General features: G+C 49.2%; 1 protein-coding gene across 2 annotated transcripts in view; it reads left to right on the top strand.

Moving 5' to 3' along the window:
* The window catches only part of SLCO3A1 (solute carrier organic anion transporter family member 3A1), a 249,399-nt gene that overhangs the window by 188,233 nt on the left and 48,512 nt on the right, over positions 1-12,654 (top strand). For both annotated transcript variants that reach the window (XM_019666465.1, XM_019666464.1), the window contains exons 3-4: positions 3,397-3,495; positions 11,879-12,142. In XM_019666465.1, coding sequence (XP_019522010.1) covers positions 3,397-3,495; positions 11,879-12,142 — 363 coding nt within the window. The remainder of the gene's footprint in view (positions 1-3,396; positions 3,496-11,878; positions 12,143-12,654) is intronic.

Here is a 12,654-nt window from a genome sequence, read left to right as displayed (position 1 = left end):
CCAGGCTTTCTATGAGGAGAGCTGTGTCGAGTATTTATTATAAAATTATTCTAAAAAAAAAAAAAATCAACCTCATGGTTAGAGATAGGCTGGAAGGGAGTATCTAAATGAATACCAGTGTTTTCCTCTGGGTGGTGAGCAGTGGTGGTTTCTGCTATCTTCCTTGTAACCGTAATAATAATAGCTAAAATTTATTGAGCACTTACTGTATGCCAGGCACTGTGGAAAGCCCTTCGTGTGCATTCATCGCTTAAACCTCAAAACAATCTTGTGAGGCAGGTACTACTATTATCCCCACTGGGGGAAACAGAGGCTCAGAGAAGGTAAAATAACTTCTCCAAGGTCACACAGCTGGTGAGTGCAGACACTGGCCAGCGCCGGGGTCTGTGTTCTCGGCACTGTGTTGTGATGCCTCTCCATCTTGGGTTTATTCTCAGATTGTTCTTCCATGGGCATGTGTTTCTTCTAAAATGATTTCGTTTAAAAAAAGAGAACTTATTTTTAAATTAAGCTATCTAGTCCCACCAGTGCAAAAACACATAGGGAGAAATTCCGTACAAGTGCAGGAATGCCCAAAAGGAAATACGAGCACCATGGTATTCTTTTATGGGATGCTGTCTTTTCCACATTCTCTAAAATAAGCATTTCTTGCCTAAGTCATCAAATAAAGTAAAACTCATGAAGCAGAGAAGAAAATCTGCTGTTGGAAGTCCCAGTGAGAATAACAGCTAATGTTTCTGTTGAGAAACTCTGTGTTCCAGGAACTTCTTTGAAGCCCTGTTGGGGCATTTGATCCTTGAAGGCCTCCCAGGAAGGTAGGGGTTCTTGCCCCGCCCACTTTACGGAGGCACAAACTGAGGCCCAGGGAGCATTTGTGCCATCTTGAGGCAGGTGTCGTTCCCTGTCCTCTTCCACATAGTGACCCTCAGAAATTCTAACAGACTGGTCTCATTTCAAAGTGAGTAGGGCCGCTGGAAGAGGTCCCTGGGTTTCTGGATGGCCTGTTTGGCTTTGCATGAAGAGCTTGTGCCTGCAGGTGGCAGAGGCCTTCGCCGCTCTGTCCCGGCCCTGGTGGGCTGTTGGCATGGAAGCCAGGCCTCCTGTGTCACACTGGCATCTCTCCTTCATGCAATACAGTGCGTGCTGCTGTGGCCGGCCCACTGATGGGAGTCTCCTTCTCCTTGTCAGTCAGGAAACAATAAAGAGCAGGCCTCCAGGGGGCCTGGCTGCAGAAGATAGGGCTCCCTGAGAGGAGGAAAAGGGGGCACCCACAGCATCTTCCCTTTCCTGGGTTCTTCTGTCACCCAGCCAAGCCGTGGAGCATCAGTGGAAGCTAACAGGTATAAAGTGCTTCATCTGTGCCGGGGTCACATGGGGCCCTGACATCTGCCGTCCTGTATTCCTCCCTGCAGCACCCTAAAATATTCTTAGCATCTCTACTTTTCAGATGTGGAACCAACATAAACAGGGGGCTGGGCTTGCCCAGGTGTGCCAGGTGGACTTGTAGGACCCAGTCTTCTCTTTCTCTCTCTCTCTCTCTCTCTCTCTCTCTCTCTCTCTCTCTCTCTCTCACACACACACACACACACACACACTACCTTCCGTCAGGTGGGAAGGCCTCCTGCTGTGTGCTTTGGTTTCTGAGGAGGCGTCCATGTCCATCCACCCGCAGGAAGGGCTTCCTCAGCTTGGTGCTGGTGCCTGTGCAAGGTGTAAGCAGCAGACCCTGCCTGTGAATAGCAGGGTGTGGGGGTCGGGGTTTGTTCTTTAACCTGAGCTAACTGGGGACCCAGTGCTGCAGAGGAGCACAGGGTCAGGCTGCCACCATGGGGCAAGGGGCTTAACCTTTGTAATTCTGCGGTGTGGCGATGTCATGACTGGTTTCTGTTCTACTATGGATGGACTTTTGGGTTGCTTGCAGTTTGGGATCTTACAGCGTTGGCATGAGCATTCTTGGCTGTATCTCCAAAGTGGTGTCAGACTTTCTGCAGAGTATTATGTAGGAGTTAGAGTTGTGAGTCACTGGGTCGTCTTCAGGTTTTCAGACGCTGCCCAAAGTTTGCCAAGTGGCTGTCCATTTTACACTCCTACCCTCCATGTACAAGAGTTTCAGATACCCTGCATCCTGGCCCCCCAAGTCGGTGAGCTCCAAGAAGCCAGAGTTTTTGACCATTGGATTCAGTGCTGAATCCGCCTTCTTGACAATACTTGGCACACAGAAGGCACTCAATAAATGTTGATTGGATAGATGACTATCTGAGTGGTTTCATGATGACGTCACTGGAGAATTCAGGCTGAGTGAGTCTACCCTTGGGAACAGACTAGAATTACCCTCCAGCTGAGCTCAGATTCCCTCTGGTGTCAGTTATCTCCTACCTTGTTCTTCGTGGTCCATGTGGACCTGTTAGCACCCACCCTTTCATGCGGCTGCTTCGGTTATATTGACACACGTATTGATTGTCCCCGTAAGTGGCCAGCATCTTCAGGGAATGGCCACTGCTTCACTCTTGTTTTTATCCCCAGGACCTGGAGAACTGTCAGTACTTGGGAAATGTCTAGCAAATTGAAATTTAGTTACAGACTGTGCATTTTAATTTGAGCTCAATCCTTTTCCGAAATGATCCAAAAGGTTTGTACAAAATTCTAGGTACTATATCCATCAGCTACTTAACGCTTGTGCCTAGTACAATCTTTGCAAGTGCTGTGGAAAAGCTGGAGTCCTGAAATGACTATTACAACCACAGCAGATAGCAGCTCCAAAATACCGGGGGGGAATGCAAAATTGAAATGAATAAATACCTAATTAAATGTTCTCAAGCGTACCATTATCTCAGCTTTGTTACTTGCTAAATTTAATGCCCCTAAACATTTCATTACGTTTGAAAATAATTTGTGGCTTCAGTTTTTCTCACTTTGCAAGAAATCCTGAGTTTGCACAGTGAGTGCTGAGAAATCTTAGCCAACCGTAAATTAAACAAATTACATAACACCAAATAAGAGTAAAAGCAAAATTATAAAAAATTATTTCAAAAAATGTTTATGGCAGAAAAAATGTTTAGTGATTGACATGTCTGTATTTTAACGCTTGATATGATGTGGGATGGAGTCCTCTAAAAATAAGTGTACTGGGTGCCCACAAATATTTTAAAGCAGCCTACCAAAATATTATATAGAATTCCTGCGTAATCCAGAATGTTTCGGTAGAGTTCCAAAAATTAGTAATACATGCTTTCCCCCTCTAGGGTTTTTAAACTAATTCCCATAATGTCAATTGTATAATCAGACATCTCATCTGATTGATGTAACATAATTTCCCTGACCTTTGACAATTTTGCTCGTTGATTGGACTCTGTGTTTTTTTAATCTAATCTTTGTTTCATCTTCTTTTTTTTTCAGGAATCCTGTTCACGATGCTGGTATTCGGACCAGCCTGTGGATTTATCCTGGGCTCTTTCTGTACCAAAATCTATGTGGATGCTGTCTTCATTGATACAAGTAAGAAATATCTCTTAATTTCTAGCCACTATCTACAAGCCTTTCCTCCCTTATAAAGGAGCTGTCAGCCTGTGGGTTCTAAGACCTCCCTACAGTGACAGCATCCACCCCTGTAGCTGGCGTCCCACCTGAGGTTATGCGGGAGGAGCGGGAGGTGTGGGTTCAGAGGGCCTGGACCCTCAAATCCGCATTCTGCCAGGGTCTACCTAGGCTGAATAACCCCCTGTACTTGATTTTACTCCTGAAATCTATATTTTCCTCATCTGTACCTTAAGAGTAATGCTAATTATATCTGCCTCGCGGGGCTATTGTAAGAATCAAATGAGCATAGATGTAGAAGTGCCTGCCGTACACCTACTCACTGAATGTTGGCCCATCGACCTATATGAGGAACCCACTTTCTGAACTAAAAGTTGGAGCATGCATTCTGGAAGTACAGGTGTATGAAGGGGCCAATGAGACAGAATCTGTGAAAATCCTTCCTGTATAACACTGTTGTGGTGGCCTTTGTAAGGAAACATACTACATCTCAAAACTATTTCAGTCAACTCTTCTTGTGTTCTTAGCAGGAAGAGCAAGTGTGTTTCTCAGATTGCTCCAGACCCGCGCCCCCCACCCATCCACCCACAATTCCTTAGCACATTTTGATTGGACCATGTGCGTGTCAGGGTGGGCTAGATAATGCCGTGATAACAAATAATTCCCAAATCTAAGAGACTTTATGCAACCAAAGTCTATTTCTCGGTCACGCTGCATGTCCAGTGCAGGTTGGCAGTGCTGGGGAGGGCGAGCGTTGGCTCATCACGGTCACTCCAGGCCCGTGGATCACAGAAGCGCCCTCTGACCCCAGCTGCACAGTTGCCAAAGCAGGAAACCAGCCTGTGGTAGGTTTCACACTGGCTCTGGAAGCTTCTGCTCAGAAATGAGACACATTGTTTCTGCTCACATTTCAGTGGCCAGAGCAAGTCAGTCGTGTACCAGTTTCCTGTTGCTGTGTAACCAGTGACCCCACACTTAGCGACAGTGTAGCAGTTATTATCTCCCGGCCTGTGTCTGTGGCTCTGAAATTCAGAAGCAGTTTAGCTGTGTGGTTCTGCCTCAGGGTCTGGCATGAGGCTGCCATCAAGGTCTCTACCTGGTCTGTAGTCACCTCAAAGCTCACCTGGAGGAAGACCCACTTTCAGGCTCCCTCCCTGGGGCCTCTCTACGGATCCACCTCACCATGGCTCCCCTGGAGTGAACAACCCCAAGAGGGGGTGAGAGAGAGCACCTGAGACAGAAGCCACAGCCTCACAAGTGACAGCTCATTGTGTCCGCTGCAATCTGTGTGTTAGAAGCAAGCCGCTTGTTCTGGTCTACACTCCGCAGAAGGGATCACTACCCAGGGACGTAAATACCAAGGGGTTGGGATCGTTGGAGACGATCTTAGACGCTGCCTACCACAGGTGATCAGAGCTCGACTGTGTGCTCGGAAGAGGATGCTATATTCCTGTGCAGTGAACTAAGTGGGCAGAGAACCTGCGTTTCCTTTCTCTCTGAAAACAGCGTGCGGAAAGCCATTCCAGCTTCTCCTTGTGCCGATCTATCGTCGGGATCAATAAGGACTCCTAGCCCCTGCGTTCTCAATCCATCATCTCTCGACAGTGCTAAATTTACTAATTCACCCCAAAGAAATAATGCGGCTTTAGATCCAATCAAGTCACTTGGTGATTCACTCCATTAATCTCACTGATATATTTACTTGTAGCTAATGATGTTACAAATTTCCGAGTGGAGAGAAAAAAAAAAAAGGAGTCAAATGCAGCCTTATTTATTTATTCTTTTAAAGTGCTGGGTCTTTCTGGGAGGTGATTGAACGCGGCTGCTGTTTTGTGGGTTGGCCCCTTGAACCCTATTCCGAGCCGGATGAGGGTTAGAGAAAACAGCACAAGAGGTGGCTCAGCTGCCATCTTGCTTATGTGGACAAAAAAGCCAGCTCCCGCCACTTCGCCAAAGGTAGCACAAGGCAGGGATAGCAGAAAGGGGTTGGGAGGGGGCCGCACTCCCAGTGTCACCTGGGCAAAGAAGCCACGGCCAGGCTGCCCGTTTTGCCCTCAGCATACCATCAATGGCCCCTTTGAATCAAGGCCTGTGGATGACCAGACTCTTTGAACCAAAAAGAACCACAGACATCATTCACTTCCAACTTTTTCATTTTGCAAATGTGGAAACTGAGGCCCAGAGAAGGTCAGGGATGTCTCCAGTCCAAGGGACATATCTATATAAGCCCAGACCTCCTGAGCCAAGTGTACAGATAGTTCTACTTCAGGAGTCCCCTCCACCAAGCTCCCTCCTAGGAATGAAATAGCATCTTTTCTCTGTGCCTGGAGTCACCAAGGAGTAGACAAGTGGCTGGAGGTGGCTTAGCTGTTCCACGCACAGTCCCCCCAGGAAGCCGTGTCTTTGCTGAGGCTCTTCCCTCAGCCAGGGGTGCCGCCCCCACCCCATTCTAGCCAACATCTTTCCTCCTCCTCGGAGGCCCAGTGTGAAGCCCCTTCATCCGTGGGTCTCGGCTCATTAGCAGTCTGAGACTCCCCATGAGCAAGGCAGAGGGGTGCGTTTCCATACCGTCTGGGCATCTTGCTGAAGGCAGCCTCTCCCCCAAACACGTTGACAGCAGGTTCTGACCTGATGTGTCTCTAAGAAATGGAAGGATGCTTTGTGAGTCACTCCCTGTCTTTTGTCTCCTTTCTGGAGGCGAGGGGAGGGCTGGTGCTACTCTTCACCAGCAGAGGGCAGAAGAATATAATTTACTCTGTTAGGGAGCCAGCCATAGAATTCTGAAGTTCCCAGCAATTTTTATTTTTCTGATCTTGTGGCTGAAAAGTGTTCTCTCTGTGAGTGGATTGGGGCTGTATTTTGAGGAGGGGGTTCTTAGTGTTGGGTTTTTTTTTAATCTTTTTTTTTAGGGGTGACTTTCCCCTATCTTTTCCTCACCAGCTAAGACAGAGCTCCTCTGTAGGACTGTCCATCCCATGGGAATGTGTCCTTAAGCATATAGGGGCCACGCACACAGCCCCGTGCAGGGGAGGCCGTGGGTTATAGCAACGGCCCGCTATGGGGTGGAGAGACCCCAGGGGCAGCTCCCGGGAGGGCTCCCCTGGCTGCGCTTACACACAGGCACCTGCCCCTGCTGCTTTCGTGGGTATGTGGTCCCGGCAGGGCTCCCTTTGCCCCTCTCTGCTTAAGGAGACTAGATGCCGCCTCTGTCAGCAGGGAAGGAATGATGGTGCCCCCAGAATTTCTTAGTTGAGAATCGCTTTGTAAAACTGAGACCAGTCGAGAACAGGACCTAGAACAAAGGAGGACCTGGCAGCAGAGCGTGCCCCAAAGCGTTGAACTGATGACCAGCCTTAACCTCGTGGGCTTATCAGAAGAGGAGGCTCGCTGAGAACATCAGCCTGAGTGGGCCACTTATCAAAGCTCTACAGGGGTTGCCGCGTTTGACCGTCAGAACATCCCCACTGGAACTCTTATCCTCCCAACAGAGGAGGCGTCCTCAGGCGGTGATGAGCTCTGAGTGCCGGCACTGGAGTCAGACCTCCCGACTACACCCCTTCCGAGCCGTGTACTCCTGGGGACATTTCTCCTCCGGGCCCTGTGCGTGCAGGACAGGAGCTAATGACACGCCCCACTTAGCACGGGCCTGGCGTGTGGCAGGTGCCCAGTAAAGTCACATGCGATGAAGGAACCCAGGAGGCGAGCTCATTTCCACAGCTAGTAGGACTCCACCCCCAGGCCTGTCTGGCCCCAAACTGGCCACCCTTTCCTTGGACAAAGGCCTTGCTGACATGACAGCTTCACTCACCAGACTCGTCCGAAGGCGTGGACCAGCCAGCTCCTTGACGTCATGGCTGTGTGGTGTTTGCAGCTGGAATACGGCATGTCCGTCTCTTTGCTTCGTGAATAAGGTCAACAAGCTGAGAGGCCCTGCTCTGGCACTCTAGGGCTGGCTGCTGTCACCAGAGTCCTTCTTGTTGGACTAATTATTAGCACAGTGGCTGGGATCCTGAGGGCTCCATACTGCCCGCCCCCCTCAGCCCCTTCCTGTCCGTGCTTTCTAACTAGGCCTGTAATGAGACTCTTGGAACGCTTGGGTCCCATAGCAGAAGTTTCACAAAATAGGTTAGGCAAATAGGTAAATGGACTGAAAGAAAGAAAAAAAAAAAAGACTACCCAGAGAGCCATACACATCAGTATGGCCTGAGAGTAAGAAGTTAATGTCCCCAGTTTGCTCTGCTCTGTCCCTCTTACAGCCTCAGGTATCCTCCTGGGTGGGTTGGTTGCTTAGTTGCAAACTGGTTCAACCCTAGTTTCAGTGGTTTTTCTTTCGAAACTATAGTGGTGATAATGGTCCTCGGAAATGGGAGGAAATCTCCGCTCCATATGTTTGCACGACCTTCAACAGAGGGAGCAAACGGCCTCCAGAGGCTTAATCAGCCTACCCAACAAAACCACAAAAACACTCCGCATGTCGGATTTTAAGACGCATTCCAAGACATGGAAGGGTTATAAAAATGGATCTTGCAAAGCGGGAATCCTTCTGAGCCTAAGACACCTGTGCAAGGGCAGGGCCGCACTGGGCCAGCCTCACGGCAGGCAGACATTTCTATCGTGGTGACTCAGTATGGGGCTCTCCTCACTCCACTGCTCCTGTTCCAGCATCTTCCCTCGGAGCCTGGAATGACCCGGGGGTGGACAAGTGGCTGGAGGCAGCTCCGCCTCACAGAGCGACCCCAGGATGCAATGCCGGGGATGCTGCCCCCACCTCGTTGTGTTCAACGTCTTTCTTCATCTGTGATTCTCGTCCCATTGGCAGTTTGATCCATCTAAGCGAATGAGACAGAGCGGTGCTTTTCCGTTTTGTCCTAGGCATCTGACTTGACAGCAAGCAGCCCTTGCCGAAAGGCTGGGACTGCAGTAATTTTTTTTAAAGATCTAGACGTTAACTAGAACCAGCGAAATCAAGAGGTTTTCACAAACCTTGCCCCAAATTGTACCTAAAACAATACTTTTGTTATCCGAAGCCTGCCCAGGACCAGTGTTCCTAAGGAGCATGAACTTTTATTCTCTAATCGTTTTGTATACGTCAGGGTAGGCTCAGTTCTGCTGGGGTAACAAACACCCCTAACAGCTGTAGACTTGGAATAATACAGGTTTAGTTCTTGCTCGTGCCATATGCCCAGTGCAGGTCAGCAGGAACTTTCTGTTCATTATAGCCTCCCGGGCACTATCTTAAAAGGATTTCACATGTTTCCACCGTCAGGCAGGGGAAAAGAGCATGGCCAGTGATGCACCAGCTCATACGTACCTATGTCCACACAGAAGTGACGTGACCCATGTCCCCCTGCTCACATTTCATTGGAAGAGCACTGGCGCATGGCCACACTGAACTTCACAGTAAGGGCGGTGTAATCTTCCTCATTCTCAGACAAGGAGACCCAAAGGCAGGCATCAGTAACGGCCGCCACACCACTCTTGGCCAGCCAATACAGACAGCTCTCCACATTGATAATATGAGAGCAGTTATCCGCTGAGCAGGTGGAGGGAGAGTCTCACCATAACTGGCCAAAATGCCTCATAAAAAAAAATGCCATTCGTTGTGGAGATGGGTAGAGAAAGGAAGTGCCTGAGCAAAGACGTTCTCACACTGGGTTCAAGGGTCAGTTGTCTTCCCAGAGCCACCAATATGAGACTGAAACTCGGCTCGCTACGCCACCCTGTCCTGAGAGCATCATGCACCAAAGCCCCCTGGTTTCTTCTCGGCGTGTTACTCCTCTCCCTGCCAGGGCTCTGGGTATTTGAAATGGAGGAAAAAGAGAAAACAAATCAACCACAATAGTCAACTGTGGTTGTTGTAAGAGCTCCAAAATCCTGCCCTCCACACACCTTCTTGCAGACGCTTCCCCTCCCCTTGCCTGAGGGGCAGGCATACCTCCGCTTGACACAGAGCCTGTGCTCTTTCCTGCCTTACAAATCCAGCGTCAGCTTTCCACCTACATGCAGGGAGCGAGGTGACACGCTCACATAAACAGTCACCACAACCCCCATGGCAGCCCCTTCTCAGGGATGTTTTCTCACACATGGAAGAGAGTCACTAACTTCCTAACTAAAATAGGAGTCTCTACATGCTACTAATTTTGTATCCCAACTGCCAGGATTTCTTTCTCTACTGGCTCACATCTGCCAGCGTTCCCATTCCCCCTTCCCTGGGGACAACAGCTCCTTCTCACCGTCTTTTGTTTTCATTCATCGCTTGGCAGCGGGTGAAGAAAACTGTGAATGAATGGTGAAAACATTCCTGCTCAGCGACCCTGGGCAATCTTACTTCCTTTTCTCCTTTCTTATACATAAAGATGCTTTTGAGATCACCTTGTGTTTTTCCGTGCCATCCCCTTTTTTGAAAAACCTGTATCTTAAAATTCCCGTCCACATAAATACATACCTAAAAGTAGAAATAATAAGAGCGCCTACTATGTGTCAGGTAGTTCTTGCTCAGTACCTCATCTTTGCAAGCGTTCTAGGTAGACATCATCTTTCTGTTGCAAATGATGAGCCTAAGGCTCAGAGAGGGTAAGGAACTTGCACAGTGTCACATGCTAGCAAGTGGCAGAGCTGGGATTCAACACCAAGCAGCTACCAAAAGCACCTGGTCCATTGTGGTGTCCTGCCTGTTGCTAGTGCTGTGATGTCCAGGTCTCCAGGACAGAGACCACTGATATTCCAAAAGGCCAGCTGGCCACCTGCCAGAGCGTTGGTGGTCTCAGGCTTATTGCACAAAGCTCAGGAATTAACCATCTACCGAGGGCCCCCAGGGAGCCGAAAACAAAGTCCAGACAATCAAGAGGGGTCACCGGTGTCACAGAGTGGTCAAGAGCGTAGCCTCTGGCATCTGAATACCCGTGTTCCATCTTTATGAACTTGGGCAAGGTCCCTCACCTTTGTAAGCCTCCATTTCTCGACCTACATAAAATAAGGGGTAATAAAAGACTACCTTGTAGTGTTGTGGGAAGGATTGACTGGAACACTTAAGGATGCACTCTGCCTATGGCCCGATGCAAGGGGAGCCTTCAATAAATGACAGCTGGCGTTGTCGTCAGCATTAGCTAAAGAGTCTTCAGGGAGAGCCTTTTACAAGTGGTGGTCATCTGGTGCCTGCGGTCATGTTTCTTCCCAAGTCTGTCCGTCCATCTGGTCCAGGCCTGCAGCCCTATTAGCTGTTAGCTCACAGGCTGTGGCCCAGGTCTCCAAGAATTTCCTTCCAGGCCCCAGGGATGTGTGATTATTATCAGAGAGACATTTCTCAGCAGCTGATCTGGGAGTGCTGCTATGGAAGGCAGTTGTAGAGAGAGGGGAAAACATCTACCAAGGGGGTGAGCTGTAGTTTATGTCTTCATGACTTCAGCTGGCAAATCAAATAACAATACAAGACAGCCAAACCACATGCATGGTACCTTTAAGCATATAAGTGGGTTGCAAAGCTTTCCATTGGAGGACTGGCCCCAAACCACAGGCCACCACCTATCCACTCGCAGCTTGGAAACAGGATCCTAGCCATAAATATTGGGTTGTCGGAAAACTCATGACACATTTTTGCCATGAAAAACATAGAAAAACTACGTCATGACTTTTCCGACAGCCCAATATTACGCTAACGTTGATTAAGTGCTCGAGTTCGTGCCAGGCACTCTTCTGAGCACGTAATGTCTGGTCTCCCCCAAAACTAGATAAGTATTGTCACCGTCATCAGTGTTGTACAGCGAAGTCAGCTGAGGCATAGAGCGTTCACATCACTGGCCTGAGGCCGCACTGCGACACATGGGCAGGATCAACCCAGGCATCTTGGCTTTTCTGCTGTGTGCCGCCCCTTAGGACCTGTGAACCCAATTTAAGACAGGGCCTGGGGTATTGAATGGGATCTCAGATTAGCTGCATTTTGCGGGGTACGAGTGAGTAGACGTAGTGAAAAATGTACCCTTGGAAAATAAATGTGTCTGTTTCCTTGTGTTTTTGTTAACACACCTTGGCAGTTCTGCCAAGCCATTCGGTTTCAGCCTACATTCAGAGGGTGTCTGGCTTCTCGCTGTTTTTGTTTAGACTGATACAAGCACAGAACAGACAAGAAAATTAAGGTGGGAAAGCAATCACGTCTTCAGCTTTGGGAGAAATAGAAGCACCCATGTGGAATGACGGGGCTGCTTTGCCCGGCGTTCGGTGGGCCCCAACCCAGGCCCTTCCAGGGGCCTCGGCCCACCTGTGCTGCTGACTGAAGCACCCCAGCCCAGTCTGGCCTCGCTGCATCCCCTGTATCCCCTCCCACTGACTTGGCCCTTTCTCCTTGCAGGTAACCTGGACATCACTCCGGACGACCCCCGCTGGATCGGAGCCTGGTGGGGTGGCTTTCTGCTCTGCGGTGCCTTACTCTTCTTCTCTTCCCTCTTAATGTTCGGGTTTCCACAGTCTCTGCCCCCGCACTCAGACCCCGCCATGGAGAGCGAGCAGGCCATGCTCCCCGAAAGAGAATACGAGAGACCCAAGCCCAGCAACGGGGTCCTGAGGCACCCCCTGGAGCCAGACAGCAGTGCCTCCTGCTTCCAGCAGCTGAGAGGTAAAGGCGCCTTGTCTGTGGGTAGCCAGGGTAATGGAGTGATGGATGGCGGTGGGGAAAAAGGGTGGCACTCAGGACTGGATGTTGGGGGACTTTGAGGCTGAATGGTATTTGTTTTTGCATGATTTACTTCTCTGGTCCTGCGTGTAACTTATTCCTGAGATGTTGGTGACCTCATTTGCTTAAATGTAACAAAAGCAAAGTAGCTACCATTCAGTAAGGGGCAGCAGACATATGTCCCCAGCAGAGGCCCCAGTGGCTAGCGTAGCACCTGATGTATAAGAAGTATAAGTGTTTGCAGAAGCAAGTAAGTGAAAGGGAAGGTGGACGCTAGACATATCATAGAACTCTCTGAAACTCTTTCAGGCCACTTATAAACCTGTTGCAGCAGTCAAGGACTTTAGAAGTTAGCGTCCTTTGCCTGATACAGGCATTCTTCTTCTTTTTTTTTTTTTTAAAGATTTTATCGGGAAACAGCGTTTGGGAATCAGGGGAGGGGAACAGACAAGTTT

Source organism: Hipposideros armiger, unplaced genomic scaffold (assembly GCF_001890085.2).
Source record: "Hipposideros armiger isolate ML-2016 unplaced genomic scaffold, ASM189008v1 scaffold_471, whole genome shotgun sequence".
NCBI lineage: Eukaryota > Metazoa > Chordata > Mammalia > Chiroptera > Hipposideridae > Hipposideros > Hipposideros armiger.
Note: the sequence above shows the minus strand (reverse complement) of the source record. Positions and strands in the feature narration are given on the sequence as shown.